Source organism: Pelobates fuscus, chromosome 3 (genome assembly GCF_036172605.1).
Source record: "Pelobates fuscus isolate aPelFus1 chromosome 3, aPelFus1.pri, whole genome shotgun sequence".
Lineage (NCBI taxonomy): Eukaryota > Metazoa > Chordata > Amphibia > Anura > Pelobatidae > Pelobates > Pelobates fuscus.
In genome coordinates this window covers 335,011,742-335,032,727 of record NC_086319.1, presented here as the reverse complement: position 1 = coordinate 335,032,727, position 20,986 = coordinate 335,011,742, and the positions used below count along the sequence as shown (strand labels likewise).

General features: G+C 42.9%; 1 protein-coding gene across 2 annotated transcripts in view; it reads left to right on the top strand.

Moving 5' to 3' along the window:
• Positions 1 to 20,986, top strand: part of GNB5 (G protein subunit beta 5) — a 71,586-nt gene that overhangs the window by 22,568 nt on the left and 28,032 nt on the right. For both annotated transcript variants that reach the window (XR_010090459.1, XM_063449054.1), the window contains exons 4-7: positions 4,548 to 4,684; positions 9,918 to 9,959; positions 16,877 to 16,953; positions 18,281 to 18,413. Coding sequence is in view for 1 of the 2 variants with exons in the window: in XM_063449054.1 (XP_063305124.1) it covers positions 4,548 to 4,684; positions 9,918 to 9,959; positions 16,877 to 16,953; positions 18,281 to 18,413 (389 nt within the window). In the remaining variant the exon portion in view is untranslated. The remainder of the gene's footprint in view (positions 1 to 4,547; positions 4,685 to 9,917; positions 9,960 to 16,876; positions 16,954 to 18,280; positions 18,414 to 20,986) is intronic.

Here is a 20,986-nt window from a genome sequence, read left to right as displayed (position 1 = left end):
TGCCTCCTTGACAGTTTCATCCAATCCAAAGCTTTCTATGGGAAAGGATTGTGATTCACTGCGATCACCACTTCTGATGATGTCAGCCAAGCAGGCAGGTCAGGCAAACTGTGTTATATCCTGTTACAATGTAATATCCTGGCTGTATGCCTGCATTAAGTCCCTTATATAATACATAGACTGCATTGTGTATTATGCCCAGATAATGTGATAAACTGACTGCAGGGTGTACTATGTACAGGGTAATAAACTGACTACAAGATGCATAGAGAGGGCAAGACATGCTAAATATGCAAATATTCATTGAGCGTATTGTCGAAATTTCAGATTTGCAACTTGATCAGTTCTGTAAACTCTTGTGACTATTTGAAACCCAGCTTTGTAGGCCAATGCTTGTGTTAGGATCACGAAGCTCCACAATCTTTTACGAGAACCTATCTGGACTGGGTTTAACACTGAGTAAGTTTCCCTTATTGTGACCCCCATGTGAAGACATGTAACTTTTTACATATGATTGGCAGAGGGGAACTAGGTAGGGTCATCATTACATCTGAAAAGGACTTCCTCTTTGAGTGACTGTCTCTGACGCCATCAGCCTGTATGCTTCATTACTAAATTATGCATTTAAATTGTATATATTTTTACGTTTTACTTGTATGAGAAACACACTAGTTTAACTGCCAGGCTGGAATGGATACATTTAATTTTAACTAACACCCTGCAGCTCTCAAACATGAATGGAGTAAAGGGATAAGAGAGAGGGATCACTTCTTGAGGCCATCTATATTTATATGGAGTTCACCAGAACAACAATCCTTATTTTCTTAATTTATATACCCCACTGCTCTGAGGGTAAACAAATTAATATCATACAATAAAATGGGTTTATAGACTGGATTTCCGTCTTTATAGACATTACATTCTTCACCATCTCCTTCTAGATGAGTCACTGGTCTCCGACGTCTATAAATGTTACAATGGCTAGACTACAATATAGTGCAGAGCAGAGGTAGATGATTTAATATACAAACATAAAATTACAGGAAGAGCTCTACTGAAAAATGGGTAATAAGTGTGTGGTCTATAAGGTACAGGGTGCTCCTAAAGGAAGAGAATATGCTCCATACCAGATATATACATGTAATAAAAAAATAAGAAATGATCCCAAGGCACACCACGGTTTTGCACATAAAAATAGTGTTTATTCATGCATAGAAAATACAACAAGATATCATTATAGCACAGAGAAAGTGCATAGTATAGTGCTAAACCAGTATATAGTACCAAAACCACAATGTAAGTAAAGTGCTAAATGCACTTCACAGAGGAAGCCTTCCTCTGCCGAAACATTGGGGTTTCATTTCTCCTGCTCTTGGTCAGTATACCTTTTTTTTTTTTTATAGGTTTTTACATTTAGCACTTTACTTACCGTACATTGTGGTTTTGGTACTATATACTGGTTTAGCACTATACTATGCACTTTCTCTCTGCTATAATGATATCTTGTTGTATTTTCTATGCATAAATAAATACTCTTTTTATGTGCAAAACAGTGGTGTGCCTTGGGATCATTTCTTAATTTTTAGTAGATGATTTAATAACCTATTAAAGCCACACAGTGATGTATGGGTGATTGAAATATAAATATATATACTACAGACTTCCCTCCTTCCTTGAAATAATGACATTGAAATATTTGATCGAGAGGTAAACAGGTGTGTTCAAAATGATAAATAAAATGATTAATGGTGTTTATGTTTAGTGCAATGGCTTAATATCATACCATGTTGGAAATTCAACATTTGCTGCATTACTGGTCATGGAAGACCCTTACACAATCCATTTAACTGAAAGGTGAAAGAAAGAAGAAGTGAAAACCGACTTAGCGGAAGATAGGTGAGGGTCGGAGGAAGTGAAAATGGATTTATAATAAGAAAGAGGAAGGGTAGAGGAAGCAATGTTGGGCCCAAAGCAGGTTTATAAAGCAGAGAGATGTGTTGGGTGGAAAGGAGAATGCCAAGAATGTGTTACAGTTGTTGGAGACTGGGTAATCAATCATAGCTAAAAAGTAAATAATGAGGACAAAAAGGGAAAAACTACAATTTAAAAGTGATTATTATTTTACTTATAATTGACAATTAAATGATTCAAAATATTGCTAGTACAGCAATCCATTTATTAAAAAAAAAACTTGAAACATATAAAGCATTACTTTACTCTTGACATCTCACAGTTAGGTAGTACTGTGTATATCGGGGAGGGCTGGCAGCCTCAGGCCTGGGGGGACAAATCCAGTCAAGTGGCCCATTGCACCCCCGAATCAGCTCACCATCCATGCCCACCTTTTCCTTATTGATGTTATGCTAATCAGTAGCTCTTTGCCATACCCGCTCCTTTGTGGCTCCGACTTTTAATGTTGTTAGAGCACAGGCTGAGAATCTCTGAGCCTGTGCTCTGACTCACTAACTGAGCACCGGAACCACGAGGCACCTACTGCTGGTGTGCACAAGTGGACCACTAGGGAATCATTTAAATTAAAGGGACACTCCAGTGCCAGGAAAACAAATTGTTTTCCTGACACTGCAGGTCCTCTCTCCCCTTCAGTGACATACCTGAGACCAGCACCGATGTCCCTCGGCGCTGGTTTTGGGTCCGCCCACGCTCCTCCCCCGGTGAAGTCATCCGGCGGGGGAGACCTCTCCATAGGAAAGCATTGAAAATGCTTTCAATGCTTTCCTATAGGGATTTTAGCGACGCTGGAGGTCCTCACATAGTGTGAGGACGTCCAGCGACGCTATACCACAGAAAACCTGTGCTATAAACCAGGAAGTGCCCTCTAGTGGCTGTCTAGTAGACAGCCACTAGAGGAGGAGTTAACCCTGCAATGTAATTATTGCAGTTTATGAAAACTGCAATATTTACAGTTGCAGGGTTAAGGGTAGTGGGAGTTGGCACCCAGACCACTCCAATGGGCAGAAGTGGTCTGGGTGCCTGGAGTGTCCCTTTAATGTGCTGGTGTCCCAAACTTGTGAACTGTGTTGGCCACCGGGCGCCTCTGTTGTCATGGCACCCTACGTGACCCCACAGCTTGCACACCTTAAAGGCTGGCCCTGCTGACAGACACACTGGCACTTACTCTCAATAACACACACACACACCCTGACAGACAAACACTCACTGACAGGCAGACACATACACACACACACACACAAACACTGACAGGCAGACACACACTCACTGACAGACACACACACTCACTTCCAGACACACACACACTCACTCACTTCCAGACGCACAGACACACACTCACATTTCCAGACACACACACTCAGCTTGCACACCTCAAAGGCTGGCCCTGCTGACAGACACACTGGCACTCACTCTCAATAACAGACACACACGCTCACTTCCAGACTCACTTTCAGACACACTCACTTCCAGACACACACACACACTAACTTACACACACACACACACTCTGACACACACACACACAAATTCCTTGTTGCTCCTACCTTTAGGAGTCTTCTGGGTCCTTTCCCCGGGGTCCAGTGACTTCCTGCTCCTCTCTGCTCCGCAGTTTAGTGATGCGGGGCCGGAATGACGTCATATTCCGGCTCCCAGCATCACCAGAGAGGGTGCGCGAGGGAGCAGGAAGATCAGCAGCAGAGGCAGTGCTCCTTCGCTGCGGCCTGCCTCCTTCCTCACGCGGCCGGTATATTCCTGCAGAGTAGGCACCTGCTGTCTGGGAAAAGCAGGTGCCTACTCTGCCTTGCTACCGAGGCGCCCTAGGTGGCCAGCTGGGCTCCCTGTAACAGGCCATCGGCCTGCTCCGTGCGGCACCCCCCCCCCCTCCTGGCGCCCAGGACCGGCCCTGCAGCGGCCGTTTTGCTAACGATTTAGGGCGGCCTGGGAGACAATTGCCTCCCCGGCCCAGCCCGCCCCTGCAGACTCCAGGAAGTTAAACTTCCTGGAATAAATGAAAGGATGGTCACTCCAAGTAGATGGTCACCTTGTAACATGAATTATATTGTGTTGTAAAGTTTGGCAAACCATTTCCTCATCCTTTCTTCGCAGGGTCCGGATTCGATAAGCAATGTTCAAATATTTGATTTCCAACATTCATTTCCATAATCTTATAGCTTTCTCCGCATTGCCTTAGTAATGCAGTTTTTGCATTCATGGACATCACAAGTGCCAGTAAGGCATCTTATCTCTACTACTACATGTGACACATGTAAAACTGAGAGAGCTTGCTTACTATTTGTTTTGATCCGATAATTGATACCTGTAGTCTACATAAATGATATAGGATTTGGTTCATAAACCTTGATAACATGTTACCTCAATTCATGACGTTCTTTTGATTTACTAAACACATGGTGGGTGTTTCGTCTTGTTATTACATGAGAGTCTGTTTATTCTCGGTATAGTTAATCCATATTATTAAGTGATCATGTAGATCTCGGAGAAGTAGCTGCAGACGAACAGTGGTGCCACTCATTCTTTCTTTCTTTCTTTATTTATTTTTTTGCATTTATTTTTAGTGCACCAAGTGGCAGAACGTGTGGAATCTCTTGGCCAGTTTGTCATGAAGACAAGAAGAACACTAAAGGGGCATGGTAATAAAGTACTGTGCATGGACTGGTGTAAAGACAAAAGAAGGATTGTGAGCTCATCTCAGGTAATATAACAATCGTCTAACAAGGTGTGACCATGAATGCAGTATCTGATCTACGTGAATGTGGGTTTGGGAACATAAATTCCAAAGTTTTACGTCAAAACACGTCACCTCTCAGAAATGATGCAGTGCCTATTTTCAAGTCAACCGTAGCTAAACTATTCATTGAGGCTTAAAAGAAGAACCATTTCAAATAGGGCTTAAGATTTTTAGAAATTATTTTTAATTTGGGTTTTAAACATGGCTAGTTGAGTCGGACTTCATCAGGGAGTTTGACATTAAAACTAGACCTTTAAAAAGCGTATGAATGTCTGGAGACGGGATCAGCATGTAATAAACATGACTATAAGAAACAGGGAGTTGACCTGTTAGTTTGGTAACTGATTATTGGCTAAAATCAATATCCAACAAGCACATTGAAAAAGAAAAAAACAATGACTTTGGCAGGCAGGGCTGGCCATAGGACATTAGGCGCCCTGTGCGAAAAGTCTTCACGGCGCCTCCCCCCCCCCCCCCCCCCCTCAAAAAAAGCTGTATACAGTCACACTCACAGGCACAAGCAGACAGTCACACAAACAGTTACAAGCAGACAGTCAGACACACTCAGTTACAGGCAGACAGTCACACACACAGTTACAGGCAGACAGTCACAGAGCCAAACACACAGTTAAAGGCAGACAGGCAGACAGTCACACACACAGTCACAAGCAGACAGTCACACATACTCCATTAAAGCAGACAGTCATACACACTACGTTACAGGCATGCAGACAGTAACGCATGATGATAGGCACACACTCAGTTAATACACACACACTGTGTATTTTTTTAATTCAAAGTTTCTTTGTAAAATATTATTTTAATTTGCTCTATATGTATTGTGATGTGTGCACCCCCTTTATAAAGTACATTAGAGCGCTTAACCATTAATACACATACAAATCCACATACACACATTCACATACAGATACAGACACATGCCATCATATACATTGGCATACATACATACATACTAGGTTATTTACTAAAATGAGGTTTGTCAGGAATTCTAAGCGGATTTCATATTTGGCACCAAAATAGCTGAATTCGAAACACAGGTGACTTTGAAATTCACTTTCCTGACAATTGACGTTTTAGTGAAGAAGCTTGTCAGATATGAACACACATGATGTACACAGACACATCACAAAACGCAGTCACAGATATACACACATTAACACAGTTAGATACATTCAAAGACAAAAAAAAAAGTCACATATATTAAAAAAAACACACAGACACATACATAGTCAGAAAATCACAAACAAAGTCACATAAAGACATAGACTCAAAATTGTTGGTTCAGGGTCCCAAACACATACACAGACTGAATGTATATAGCATGTTCATGTGAGAATTAATAAAAAATGGGGTACGGATGAGGGTATGTGACAGACAGGATAGGTAGGTAGTATTACACCAGCAGACTAATGCTGATGTAACACGACCTATACTCAGCAGCTTCCTTCCCAGTCACAGACTGGGGGGAGTTTCTGTGGCTGGGAACTCAAGGCTGTATTTCAGTCTCCTACCTAGTCCCAAGCTGCCTCTGCTTCCATGCAGTGCCCCTTCTCTCTGGTGCCCGATCACAAGTCTCCTCTGTCCCGGCCGGGCTCCAGTGCCGGCCTCTGGTGGGCTGGAGGTGAATAGCAGGGAGTGCTGATTATAACTTCTCCCTCGAGGTTCTGGCGCTGTGTGGAGTCAGAGCGCAGGCTGGGAATCTCTGAGGCTGCGCTCTGACTCACTAACTGAGCGCCAGAACCGCGAGGGAGAAGTTATGAGGACCATCAGGGAGTAATTTTTAATGTAGGATGGATTCAGCTTGCGAGCCGTGTCGGCTGCCAGGGCGCCCCTTGTGTTATGGCGCCCTGTGCGACAGCACAGCTCGCACACCCCAAAGGCCAGCCCTGTCTGCAGGTGCAGAGAAAGAACATATAAAAATATTGTATCTTTATTGAATAATGACTAAAGCTGTAACATAAGCCTGGGACACAGCAGTACAGGCCGTACATCTAGAAGATGCTGACACGCTTAGCGGCACTTCATCAAAGATCATTTTGGACCAATTTAACCCCGATACAGGAATGGGGAAGCAGATATGTAAAAATCACAAATGGCACGGACATTTACACTTCCTGCAATACCTGTTTCCGGTAAACTAGGATGAGGTCTCTCATTGTCTGCCCATAACTCCCTGACGCAAGGGAACCAAAATAGTTAGCCGACATACTAATATTAATAGAGAATTAGGAGTGTTGTAGTCCAAAGATCCCATGAGGGGCAAATTTTAGATATCTGCTGCAGAGTAAACCTATTAGCTATCAACCATAGTGATCAAACCTTGAAACTTCAAGTGCAACTCAAACGTAATGTGGAATCAATGTTAAAAGCAGAGATCACTAATTAAAGGAAAACTCCAGTGCCAGGAAAACAATCCGTTTTCCTGGCACTGGAGGTTCCCTCTCCCTCCCACCCCCCAAAACCCAGTTGCTGAAGGGGTGAAAACCCCTTCAGTCACTTACCTGAGGCAGCGGCGATGTCCCTCGTCGCTGCCTCCTCCTCCGCACAGCTCCTCCTACTGTCTCCGGCCGGTGGGCGAGACTGATCCCGCCCACCGGCCAAGGAGACCTAATGCGCATGCGCGGCAATGCCGCGCATGCGCATTAGCGCTCCCCATAGGAAAGCATTGAAAAAGATTTTCAATGCTTTCCTATGAGGAAATAAGCGACGCTGGAGGTCCTCACACAGCGTGAGGACATTCAGCGACGCTCTATCACAGATAATCTGTGCTATGAGTCAGGAAGTGCCCTCTAGTGGCTGTCTAGTAGACAGCCACTAGAGGTGGAGTTAACCCTGCAAGGTAATTATTGCAGTTTATAAAAAACTGCAATAATTACAGTTGCAGGGTTAAAAGTAGTGGGAGTTGGCACCCAGACCACTCCAATGGGCAGAAGTGGTCTGGGTGCCTGGAGTGTCCCTTTAACAAATGTACTAAGCAGGATCAATGAAAATATAATGTTATATGTAGCAGTAGAGATAAGGTGTCTAAAAAGGTTACTCCAACCACCATAACCACTTCAGTGAATTAAGTGGTCATGATGGTAAGAGTCTGGATGTTCAGTGTTTAAGCCAACAGATTCCGTAGCGCTTTACAATATTATTGAGGGGGGATTTAACTATAAATAGGACAATTTCAAGAATACTTACAGGAACGATAGGTTGAAAAGGACCCTGCTCAAATGAGCTTACATTCTATAACAGGTGGGGTGTAAAACACAATAGGACAGGATAACATATAATTTAGCCACTGTAATAAATGCTGAATAATTATGCACACGGAATATATCACTTCTCAGAAGCAGCGTGCGAAAGGGACACATTCCAATGTCTTTTTAATCTGAAGTCAGCCGTAGTGCCAAAATAGTTCTCATTTCTAATATATTTGCAGATATGAGGTTTGCTTACATGATATTATTTGATTAATTAATTGCTACTAGTGTTAAATGCTTAAAAGAAAAAGGGGGGGGGGGAATTATTTGCAAACTCTAGTTTCTTTTGTACTTATCAGTGCCTTCAAAAAAAAAGTCCCTTGCAAATAACAAAAAGAGAAGCTAGGCTTTATGTCCAAGTTCTTGTTTGGGAGCCTTAAAAAGATTATGAGTATGCCTTTATTTTCTTTCCTTGACAACTAACAGGGGCAAACAATGCTACTTTCAGTTCCCATGGTAGAGTGAAGATGCCTTCTATTTCTGCATTTCAATATGCAGCCTTACTATAGATAAGATCAATATTTGTGTTTTATCTATCAACACAAATTTGCTTAAAAATGTAAAGATTAGCAAAAATTACTGCCAATATAAGCCCACCCTCTGGGTGACAGACTTTACATAAGGAATCAGTTTGTCCATTATGTGCAATATGTTCTCTCTCTCTCTTGGACCGCACCTTCGCCACTTACTGTCACTGTACTGAAGCCATGATTGTAAAAGTCCTGCGCTCACTCCCATCACTGGGCGGCAGCAATGACTACAGTACACATCAGCCCCAATATATAGTAAAAACCCAACAAAAAAAAAATTACCTACACTCTCTCCTTAATCCCTATGTATTTTTAAACAAATGGAGGTTTTTTAGTTACCTCTTGAAGCCATGATTGTGTTTCAGGGATACAGATCTGTTCACAAAGTAGCGACAGGAGCTCTCAGAAAGCTGATAGTAGCTATTCATCTTATCTGATGAATGGAACTCCAGCTGAGTGCTGAACTACATGTTTTGTAATTTATGACATATACTGATTGTACATTGAAAATAATGATAGGATAAAGATGAGCCTATGCCTGATCTGGACAGAATTTATTTTAGATGCTGCAAAGTCTGCACATGGCAGCAATACAGGAACTTCAAAGGTTAAAGGGAAATATAGTGCCAGGAAAACAAAGTAGTGCCCCCCATCCTCCACTCACCTAAAACCCCCTTCTGTTACTTACCAGGGTCCAGCGCCGACGTCCCTTAGCATTGGCTCAGGTCCACTTCTCCTCTGCTGACGTCAGTCGGGGGGAGACCTAACGCGCATGCGTGGCAATGGCTGCGCTCGCATTAGGATTTCACCATAGGAAACCATTATACAATACTTTCCTATGGGGATTCCAGTGATGCTGGATGTCCTAGGGACACTCATCAGATGGCTACTAGAGGTTCTTCCTTGGGCAGTGCTGCACAGTATGCAGCACTGACATTCAGTGTTTCAACTCTCTGCATGGAGACACTGAACTTTCCTCATAGAGATGCATTGAGTCATTGCATCTCTATGAGGAAATGCTGATTGGTCTGGGCGGCGTATGGCCCCCACCCCAACATTGCCTCCTTGGCGATCTCAGCCATTCCCCTATGGGAAATACTAATGATGTCAGCCAAAGAGGCTGATTGGAGGCGGGACAAGCATTAGTACTTTTAACCCTTTCTAAGAAGATTAAGGGGGCAATCCACCTAAATCAGTCTGAAAAGACAGTGTTTGCATGAAAAAGTCTGCAGAGCCTGACTATAGACACCAGAACCAATATAATGAGCTGTAGTTGTTCTGGTGACTATAGTGTCCCTTTAATAGCAAATGATTCACTTATTTCTGTGCTGTACTGTATTCACAATGCATTATCTTGCCTTATGTCTAACCAATTAAATGTCTTTGTTTTACCCAAAGGATGGAAAAGTGATTGTGTGGGATGCGTTTACCACCAATAAGGTAAGCCATGCATGCTTCTTGTCTTCACAGATAAACCGCCAGTTACCAGACCCCAGATTGTACCAAATAAGATATACTCTCATTTTGGCCTAAATTTTACAAATTGGATTTCAATTAGCTACAATTGGGTGACTAATAATCAAACTCCATGGTTATCCCCTAGTCAGGTATGGTTTCAGGTTTACCAATATGGCCCAAAAGTTGAAATATAGATGCATAATTCAGAACCAACCAATGGGTACGGAATGAATAAAAGCATAAACGTAAACAAACAGAATCAGGGCAATTTATATGCGTGAGGGAACAAGGACTGGCTTCCAGCTATACTGTAACCTCATGTTTGATGGTTCACGAGGCCCACCATTAGAGCGAGACTCTCCTGATCCCTTCACCATATGTGAACCTGGTGGAAGAAGGTGTAAAGTAAAAAAAAATAACCTGGGTTCACAGTCATAATAGGCTTATTGTTCTCTCTGACCATGGGAAGCATTGTGAGGCCACATGATCATAGCCTGCCTCACAGCATAACTAAATGAATTTAGAGGTCCAAGAGACCCCCTATAAAGAAAAGAAGTGACTGCTATGCGGTACAGTCCATTGCCACATGCCATTTGTCCACATCCCTTAATTATAGAGTGGAGAAAACACCTACACCTACTGTAAGGGATTGGAACAATTGTTACCAGGGAGCGAACACTCCCCAGGCACTCCACTCTTTAAGGAACCACTTATATTTTGGAGAAGGAGTGAGTAAAAATAAAATACAATAAAAACCTACCTGCATTAATCATTTCCCCACACTTCACATTACTCTACTTCCTTTGAAGATTTTCCTGGGAATTTCTTCAAATTGCACTGACTGAGTTTATAAATGACCTCACTAGTAGCCTATCTTTTCATATCCACTTGTTTCAGTGAATCCAGTGATTCATATCCTCTTTCTGTGCTGTAAAACCACGATCATAAAAGTACTTTCAATATCAACCATCTACAATCCTCTACCTTTTAAAGTATCGTCTTTCCCAATATACTCACAGAGCATTTAATACCACTGTATGTGCTAAACAAACCGTATCTTTGAAATCAATAATACCTATTTGCCACATATAGCGTCTGGAACTGTGGTTCTTAAGCTGTCACTTACCAGGATTTGAAATATTATGTTACCTCATACCTATATTTACCAAATATGTGTTTGGGTGGTGTGAAATATAATATTAAATGTAGAAATCCGCACATATTTATTCTGTTACTGAGAGCCTCCATCTTTGCTCCCTATCAGTCGTTGTTATAAGCTCTGTACCTTGCACCTGACAGTCCATATAGAGAAAGCATACAAAGAAGAGGAGAATTAAACAATGTCTCTATTTCTTATCTGCTTTTACAGTGTTTGCCTTGATTTTGACTTGTCTGAACTGAATTATGGTGTAATTTGTTAAAGGAACACTATAGTCACCTAAAATACCACTATAGTCAACTAAATAAAGCAGTTTTAGTGTATAGATCATTCCCCTGCAATTTCACTGCTCAATTCACTGTCATTTAGGAGTTAAATCACTTTGTTTCTGTTTATGCAGCCCTAGCCACACCTCCCCTGGCTATGACTGACAGAGTCTGCATGAAGAAAAAACTGGTTTCACTTTCAAACAGATGTAATTTACCTTAAATAATTGTATCTCAATCTCTAAATTGAACTTTAATCACATACAGGAGGCTCTTGCAGGGTCTAGCAAGCTATTAACATATCTGGGGATAAGAAAATCTTAATTACCGAATTTTTCGCTCCATAAGACGCACTTTTTTCCCCCTCAAAAGTGAGGGGAAATGTCTGTGCGTCTTATGGAGCAAATATGAAGCTTTACTTACCTGTCTTGTAGCGTTGGCCGGCAGCACAGGGCGCACCACGGTACTGGAACTTCAATTTCAGGTTCCGGTTTCCGGCGGGACTGAAAGGAAGTGCGCATTCAGCTCAGTGTGCACACTTCCTTTCAGTCCCGCCGGAAACCGGAACCTGAAATTGAAGTTCCAGTACCGCTGTGCGCCCTGTTCTGCCGAGAAACGCTACAAGACAGGTAAGTAATTATGGGGCAAGGGGAGGGGGACAGTATGGGAGAGGAGAATATGGGAGAGAAGAGAAGACTATGGGGGGGGGATGAAGACTATGGGGAGGGGAGGGGGGATGAAGACTATGGGGAGGGGGGATGAAGACTATGGGGAGGGGGGATGAAGACTATGGGGAGGGGGGATGAAGACTATGGGGAGGGGGGATGAAGACTATGGGGAGGGGGGGGATGAACACTATGGGGAGGGGGGGGATGAACACTATGGGGAGGGGGGAGATGAAGACTATGGGGAGGGGGGGATGAAGACTATGGGGAGGGGGGGATGAAGACTATGGGGGGGGTGAAGACTATGGGGAGGGGGGGATGAAGACTATGGGGAGGGGGGATGAAGACTATGGCGAGGGGGGATGAAGACTATGGGAGGGGGGGTGAAGACTATGGGGAGGGGGGGTGAAGACTATGGGGAGGGGGGGATGAAGACTATGGGGAGGGGGTGGATGAAGACTATGGGGAGGGGGTGGATGAAGACTATGGGGAGGGGGTGGATGAAGACTATGGGGAGGGGGTGGATGAAGACTATGGGGAGGGGGTGGATGAAGACTATGGGGAGGGGGGGTGGATGAAGACTATGGGTAGGGGGGGTGAAGACTATGGGGAGGGGGGGTGAAGACTATGGGGAGGGGGGTGAAGACTATGGGGAGGGGGGATGAAGACTATGGGGAGGGGAGGGGGGATGAAGACTATGGGGAGGGGAGGGGGGATGAAGACTATGGGGAGGGGAGGGGGGATGAAGACTATAGGGAGGGGGGATGAAGACTATGGGGAGGGGAGGGGATGAAGACTATGGGGAGGGGGGGATGAAGACTATGGGGAGGGGGTGGATGAAGACTATGGGGAGGGGGGTGGATGAAGACTATGGGTAGGGGGGGTGAAGACTATGGGGAGGGGGGGTGAAGACTATGGGGAGGGGGGGTGAAGACTATGGGGAGGGGAGGGGGGATGAAGACTATGGGGAGGGGAGGGGGGATGAAGACTATGGGGAGGGGGATGAAGACTATAGGGAGGGGGGGATGAAGACTATGGGGAGGGGATGAAGACTATGGGGAGGGGAGGGGATGAAGACTATGGGGAGGGGGGGATGAAGACTATGGGGAGGGGGGGATGAAGACTATGGGGAGGGGGGGATGAAGACTATGGGGAGGGGGGTGAAGACTATGGGGAGGGGGGGTGGATGAAGACTATGGGGAGGGGGGTGGATGAAGACTATGAGGAGGGGGGATGAAGACTATGGGGGGGGAGAAGACTATGGGAGGCGGGGGGACACTATGGGATAGGGGAGAAAAAAAATATTCTGAACAAACTGCCCCATAGTAAGAAACACTATGGGACAGTTTGTTCAGAATATATTGTTTTCTGGGTTTCTTCCTCTAAAAACTTGGTGCGTCTTATGGTGAGGTGCGTCTTATGGAGCGAAAAATACGGTAAACAGAAATTGCTATAAAGAAAGCCTAAATAGGGCTCTCTTTACAGGAAGTGTTTATGGAAGGCTGTGCAAGTCACATGCAGGGAGGTGTGAATAGGGTTCATAAACAAAGGGATTTAACTCCTAAATGGCAGAGGATTGAGTAGTGAGGCTGCAGGGGCATGTTCTGTATACCAAAACTGCTTCATTAAGCTAAAGTTGTTCAGGTGACCATAGTGTCCCTTTAAGTCTTTAATATAAATTTAGACAAAAATGGAACCTGTCATGAAAAAAGATTAACACAAGTTATTGCCTGCAAAAAATAGAATATTGACTTCCTAGAGTTAAAGTATTTAAAATATAACTTTTATTGATATTCATTTAAAAATTCCAGCAATTAACCAAACTAGAATAACATTTCCAATCATAAAAACGTGACTGGGATTACTGCAATCTCTGTTCCCTGAGAGGCTGGTTAGGCTATTGGATCATCATGCATGTTTTACAATAAATGTGTGAAGAGCACAAAGTCTACATTGTAAAAATCTACTGATTGCACTCTGTATGTCAAATGATACAGCTAGCAAAAAAGTACAGAGATCATAATGAAACTATATAGTCAAAAATTCCCACAAGGCAGTACAGGGAACCTTAAAAAAGTAATTTGGAATGTAAGCAGAAAGTATAGTAACATCTGGGATGCCCTGACGTGCCTTCAAGGGCACATATCACTAAAGTTATAAAGCGACACTCCTACTGTGAATGAAATAGATAAATACATCAACTGAGAAAAAGGTTAAAATATTAAAGTAACACAATAGGGTCAGGAACACAAACATGTATTCCTGACCCTATAGTGTGAAAACCACCAGCTAGCCATCCTGGCCCCTCTTTGCCCCCCACTAAAAATAGCAAAATCTTACCTTTACTCCAGTCTGCTGCTGCTGCTGCTGGCTTTGCCCGTGATCTGCCTGCTTGGCTGACATAATCAGAAATGGTGTTCTGAGCCAACTACAATGCTTTTACATAGGAAAGCAGTGGATTAACTGAGGCTGTCAGGAGGGCAGAGCCAGACCAAGTCAAACACAACCCTGGCCGATCAGCATCTCCTCATAGAGATACATTGAACCAATGCATCTCTATGAGGAAACTTCAGTGTCTCCATCTAGAGGGTAGAGACACTAAATGTCAGTGCTGCACAGTGTGCATCACTGCCCCAGGAAGCACCTCTAGTAGCCATCTGATGACCAGTGGAGGTATCCCAAAGCAGTAATGTAAACACTGCCTTTTCTCTGAAAAAAACAGTGTTTACTTCAAAAAGCCTCAAGAGAATGATTGTACTCACCAGAACACATACGATAAGCTGTAGTGGTTCTGGTGACTATAGTGTCCCTTTAACAAAACAGCACCGATTACTGTGCCAAAGCCAGGAGCTATCATCTCAGATCATGCCAGAGCAGTAACATTTTGCAAAAGACAAGAAGATTTTGGCAATAGCAATGGAGGCTCTCCTATTGCCGAAATCTCCTCGTCTTTTGCAAAATTTTATATAGTTTCTTTCATCTTTGATCTCTGTGCTTTTCTGCTAGTGGTGTGAGAGGCAGCTAACCCTGTTTATAAGTGTAATGAGTAGATTGTTACAATGCTTTTGAAACATTTATGTAAAATTGTATTTTAGTTTTGTTAAATGGGTTTTTAAAATTAATATCAATAAGTTATATTTTAATGACCAAACTTCTGGAATAAAAGGGAATTATGACATGTCGCACAAGTCATGTGTCCTTAAGGGGTTAAGGGGTTAAACTACTTAAAATACTTAAACATAATTCATTATTTTCTTCATATATTGGGGTTACCCATTATAAAATATTTAATCAAGTCATTGGTGAATTTTAATATTTTATTTAGTGGTTTAAACTTTTGAGACAGGGATCTAATTATGTACATTAAAGACCCTTTCTACAATGTTTACAAAAAATACAAAACTGATTAGGAAAAAGACCTCAATTAGGCACAATTAGGGGTATCTCTTGAACTTAGAAAGTAACACTACAATAAACAACGTATTGTGAGCAGCACCATTTTGTCTGATAAATATGATGTTTCTGATCCAATCACTGGACACTGTACAACCAAATAAATAGCATGGTCACCGAATTTTGGTTCATGACCCAGCAGTTAAAGGAATAATTTTTTTTTAAATAGTAGATATATCCCCAAAGAAAACATGCATGCGTTCTATTATGCATTTTTCATTTGAGTTGTATCTAAAAACAGCTTGTAAAAGCTGCATATCTCTTGCAAGCAAGCATTTGCAAGTCCTCCCCTTCTAACCCCGCCCAGACGTTCTGTGGCTGTCCAATCACAGACTTCCCAATGCAGCTCACTGAGAAGTCATTGCAAGACAGGTGCTCTGAGCAATTGCTGCCTCTTGAATTTACCTCCACTGAGCTAAACCAAACCAGGAAGTAAGAGGACCAGTTGTCTTATTGACAGCCAGGGTTTGTAAACAAGGTTAATTTATAAATGTGCCGAATTCTATTGAAACTTGTACTTTGTGTAAAATGAAAAAAGAGGACACAGTCTTCACACACTAAGCACTTTAGAAAGCTAGCTTAGGTCCAGGGTGGGTGGAGGACAGCGAGGCTCCAGCCAAGCTGCAGTGGCTAAGGGGTCTATAGTGTTCATGGTGTCCGGTTCGGTGCTTATGGTACTTGGTGAGCACTAGGAAGCAGCAGTTGACGGAGGTATCCAGTCGGAGTGCCAGGCGGTCCGTCAAATTTGCATTTATCTGAATCCCCACACGGAGCTCACATGAAGTGTGACCGTTCAGTATGGCTGTTAGGCCCTGCCCCCACCACACGTGGAGTTTAAAACCCCTCTGTTGCCAGAGGTGTAACTCCACCTCCGGCAACATCATTGGAGTGTCATCAGCCAGCCAGGTATACATTCTGAGCAACTTTCATTCTGGCATCATAATCACTACATCAGTAGTAGTTAAAGTGCTTGGAGTAGCTCTTTAAGACATCGTGCAAAGAAAGTGACTGAAAAAGGTTAGAGCGCAGTTTTGAGATTACGGTGTTGTCAGAATTCATAAATGTGCACTAACGCTGAATTACTTGCATAATTTTTGGTCCAAACGAGATGCTTCTGACCAAAGAAGCCAAGATACGCATTGAAAATAAGTGTTAACTTGTACATATGCTTTATAAACTATTACTTACATATATATGATACATGTCATCTTTTATTTCAAAAAATAATAAAGTGATAACAGATTTTTTAAGGTTTAGTTTCTATAAATTGTACGTTACTTGTAAGAATTTCCATGATAGAACAAAATGAGAAGGAATGTTGTAGATAAGTGTTAAAGGTTCTTTGCTCCATTCTAGGAACACGCGGTAACCATGCCGTGCACGTGGGTGATGGCCTGTGCATATGCTCCCTCTGGATGTGCTATTGCATGTGGGTAAGTGATCAGCAGACAATGCTATTATTTGAATATAGCCAAAGTATGAAAACTGGTGAATGTATTGGTGAGAGTTATTTAGTAAGCCAAATTGTTGTGAATTTAAAATTAGGTAAATATAGTTGAATTGGAAAACTGCTCCTATTCGATAATTTTGAGAACTCGAACTTTTACATTTTAGGTATATTATTAGCATTCATATGGCGCCAACATTTTCCGCAGCGCATTTATAAAATGGAGTAATGTAACAATACGTATTCACAGACAAAAAAACCCAGAGGTAGAACAACACGTCATAGTGAAAGGGGGCTCACCATAATTCTCTCACACCATCCAACACATGGGGTATCTTAATAAGAGGGAGCCTGGGATACCTTTGTGATATCTGAATTGTTTTTCCTGGAATGTTTGCAAATTGTACTGAGTGAGTTTCTAAATAATCTGAGTAGTGTATCTTGGTAAATAAATTATCAGTGGCTCCTCTTACTTTACTGGACAACCACAGGCAAAGAGAAGTCATTTCATTATTAACCATATACTGTACTGTACTTTCCAGAGCCATCATACTCTCACACAGTACTTAGTAACACTGTATCCTCTGTACAGGCAGTATTACTAAAATTGTGTAACTGGCTCTTAAAGAAACAGTATAGCGTTAGGAATACAAATATGTATAGCGTTAGGAATACAAATATGTATTCCTAACGCTATAGAGCACTAGGGCCCCTTAATCTAGCACCGGGCTCTCTTGGCTCTGGTGACCTCCCCTCCTCCATCGACGTCAGCTCCCGAGTGGAGCTGAATGTGCATGCGCGGCCAGAGGCGCACGTGCATTCAAACCTACCCATAGTAAAGCATTACTCAATGCTTTCCTATGGGGATCTTTTTTGACGCTGGACTCCGTGAAGACGTCAAGCTTCAAATACCGGTAAGTGCGATTTACTAAAAAATTTAAATTGCGGAAGAGCTTCTAGTGGCTGTCACAGAGACAGCCACTAGAGGCTGGTTAAACCCTCAATGTAAACATAGCAGTTTCTCTGAAACTGCTATGTTTTCAGCTGCAGGGTTAAAACTAGGGGGACCTGGCACCCAGACCACTTCATTGAGCTGAAGTGGTCTGGGTGCCTATAGTGGTCCTTTAGTCAATCAATACTCTCACACAGTAACACTGTATCCTCTGTATAGGCAGTATTACAAAAAAAATAGCAATTGGCTCTTACTATTGCCAATCTTTTCTAAGAGTCTGTTGTGTTTTATTGCTTTATAGTTTCCCTGGATTTGTGCTGAACTAATTCCAGTATGTCTTTTTTTTTTTTTTCTTGCGCAGTGGTCTGGACAATAAGTGCTCGGTGTACCCACTGACATTCGATAAGAATGAAAATATGGCATCAAAAAAGAAATCTGTAGCAATGCACACCAACTACCTCTCTGCCTGTAGCTTTACTAACTCAGACATGCAGGTAAGGACATTTTTCACGAATGACAGCCATGCTTTAGAAAGCTTTCCCAACACGATTCCTCAAAGCTATTGGCAATGCGGCAGGTCATCAGCCAGTGTTAAATAACATTGATCTGTCCCCTGCAAATTATATAGTAGCAAAATTAATTTAGATTAGTAACAAATTGTATTCTTTGAATAGAGCAGGCAAAATCAACAACATTCAGAATGAAATATGTGTACCTACTTGAAGTATGCATCTGAAGTTGTACCCTGAGCATTGCATACACTAGTGTGCACCCACAATGTCAAAAGCAGAGGTGGTGAAAGATATGTAACTATAGATCTTTGTATTAAATCTCCAGTTGTGCTCTATAGGTTAGCAAGAAATGATTTGGTTTGTAGTTCAAAAACAGCAGGTGAATGGCATAGTTTAGCGTGTCCAAACTAGAGTATAATCCCACCAGGAGTGGAATACCAGTAGATCATAGTGGACGGACTGTACATTTGCTTGCAACTTGAATAGCACAGTGTATAGATGAAAGCAAATAATAGGGGAGAGGAAAACGGATTTCAAACGTGACAGAGGTCGTGTGGCACTTCAAAAGTGATTGGTGGTATACTGGGGTTCAAGTTGGTTAAGTTAATCATTATTAATACAGAATGGCTTGCACAGTTTTGGTTGAAAGAGTCATTTTCGGAGTAATCTGTCCCTTTAGTTTCATACCTTTTATAAATAATAATATTACGACAAAAAATTCTGACTGCCAGAGAAGCAACATGGCTGGTATCTGTTCATCTGTTTTGGGACATTCAGAAAAGTGTAACAGTGTCAAAAAAAGAGTAGTAAGGGGTCAGCATCTGATGGGGGTCAAGCTATGTTGCACCTTTGTCAAGAGCATTAGCAACATAGTGCCGAAACGCGCGTCAAGCAAGACGCTGCTGTTAGGCGATTCCTTTTATTTTATGTTTCATGAGGTTTCTCTATGTAGCCTAATTATCTTCAGCTAGTTTGTTGCAGGTTAGATGAAGGGAGCTTTCTAATGGAGAGTGTGGTAGTGTGGTAACAACTTTATGTGGAGGTTACTACCCAAGCTTAGTGTTAAAAGATTCTACTAGGGAAATAGTCGGCATATCTCTGCTCCTTGTGGGGAGACTATTTTTACTTAGCACCCATTTGGGCTGTATGCTGTACCCAGATATCTGTTTTTACACTGAAGCTGCATTTAAGGGTCTTAGGGAGGCTTTCTAACCCCCACTTCTCATATTTTGTCCATTGGAGTTTTTGGATCTATCAGATAGGAAGGGGCATTTACTTTTTTGGTTCCTCACTTTCCTACCTTTTCTTCCTCCAATTTGGGCTATTACCTATCCTTTGTAGCCTAACTCTGCTGTTATATTGCTATCCTCCCTGCTCCCATACCTGCTCTAGCTGTTTTACTATAATGTTTTACTACAATGGATACCTCTAATTATGCTGTATACCATGGATGTCAAACTCGCGGCCTGCATGCTGCATGCGGCCCACAACTTCTATGTTTGCGGCCCACAGGCCGCGGCGACAGAGCGGTGAGTGTACGCTCTCCCTGCTCAGCTTCCCGCAGTGATGCCAGGAGCCGGAATATGACGTCACATTCCGGCTCCCGGCATCACTCTGCGGCTGCCTGTCTGCTCCCCCTGCCTGCCTGAATGTCCAGCAGCCCCACTAGACACCAGGTAAGAAATCCACCCAGCTCTCCCAAAGATAGGGAGGCTGGGTGGATTTAAATTAAAATCATTTTTTTTTTAAAGTGTTGGGGGGAAATGTGTGTATGGGTGCAGGGCCGCCACCAGAAATTTTGGGGCCCTGACAAAGCACAAGGTCTGGGCCCCCTCCCCACGGCCCACCCTCTCCCGGCCCACCCATGACAATGATGCAGGACTGAATGTGGTGTGTATAGTGGAAGTGAATTAGAATGTGTGTATTAGATACTGTTTGTGCAGTGAATGCAGAGTGTGTGTTTGTGTAGTGGATGCAGTGTGTATAGTGAACGCAGAGTGTGTGTTTGTGTAGCGGATGCAGTGTGTATAGTGAACGCAGAGTGTGTTTGAGTAGTGGATGTAGTGTGTGTTTGTGTAGTGGCTGTAGTGTTTGTGTGTACTAGATGCAATGTGTTTAGTGGATGCAGTGTCTGAAGTGGCTGTAGTGTGTGTATTAGACGCAGTGTCTCTGTATAGTGAATGCAGAAGATTTGAATGTGTGGTAGATGTAGTGTGTGTACTGTGAATACAGGATGTTTGTGTAGTGGATGCTGTGTGTATAGTTAATGCAGAGTGTGTGTCAGTGGAGTGGATGCAGAGTGTGTGTCAGTGGAGTGGATGCAGAGTGTGTGTCAGTGGAGTGAATGCAGAGTGTGTGTCAGTGGAGTGGATGCAGAGCGTGTGTCAGTGGAGTGGATGCAGAGCGTGTGTCAGTGGAGTGGATGCAGAGTGTGTGTCAGTGGAGTGTGTGTCAGTGGAGTGGATGCAGATTGTCTGTCAGTGGAGTGGATGCAGATTGTCTGTCAGTGGAGTGGATGCAGAGTGTGTGTCAGTGGAGTGGATGCAGAGTGTGTG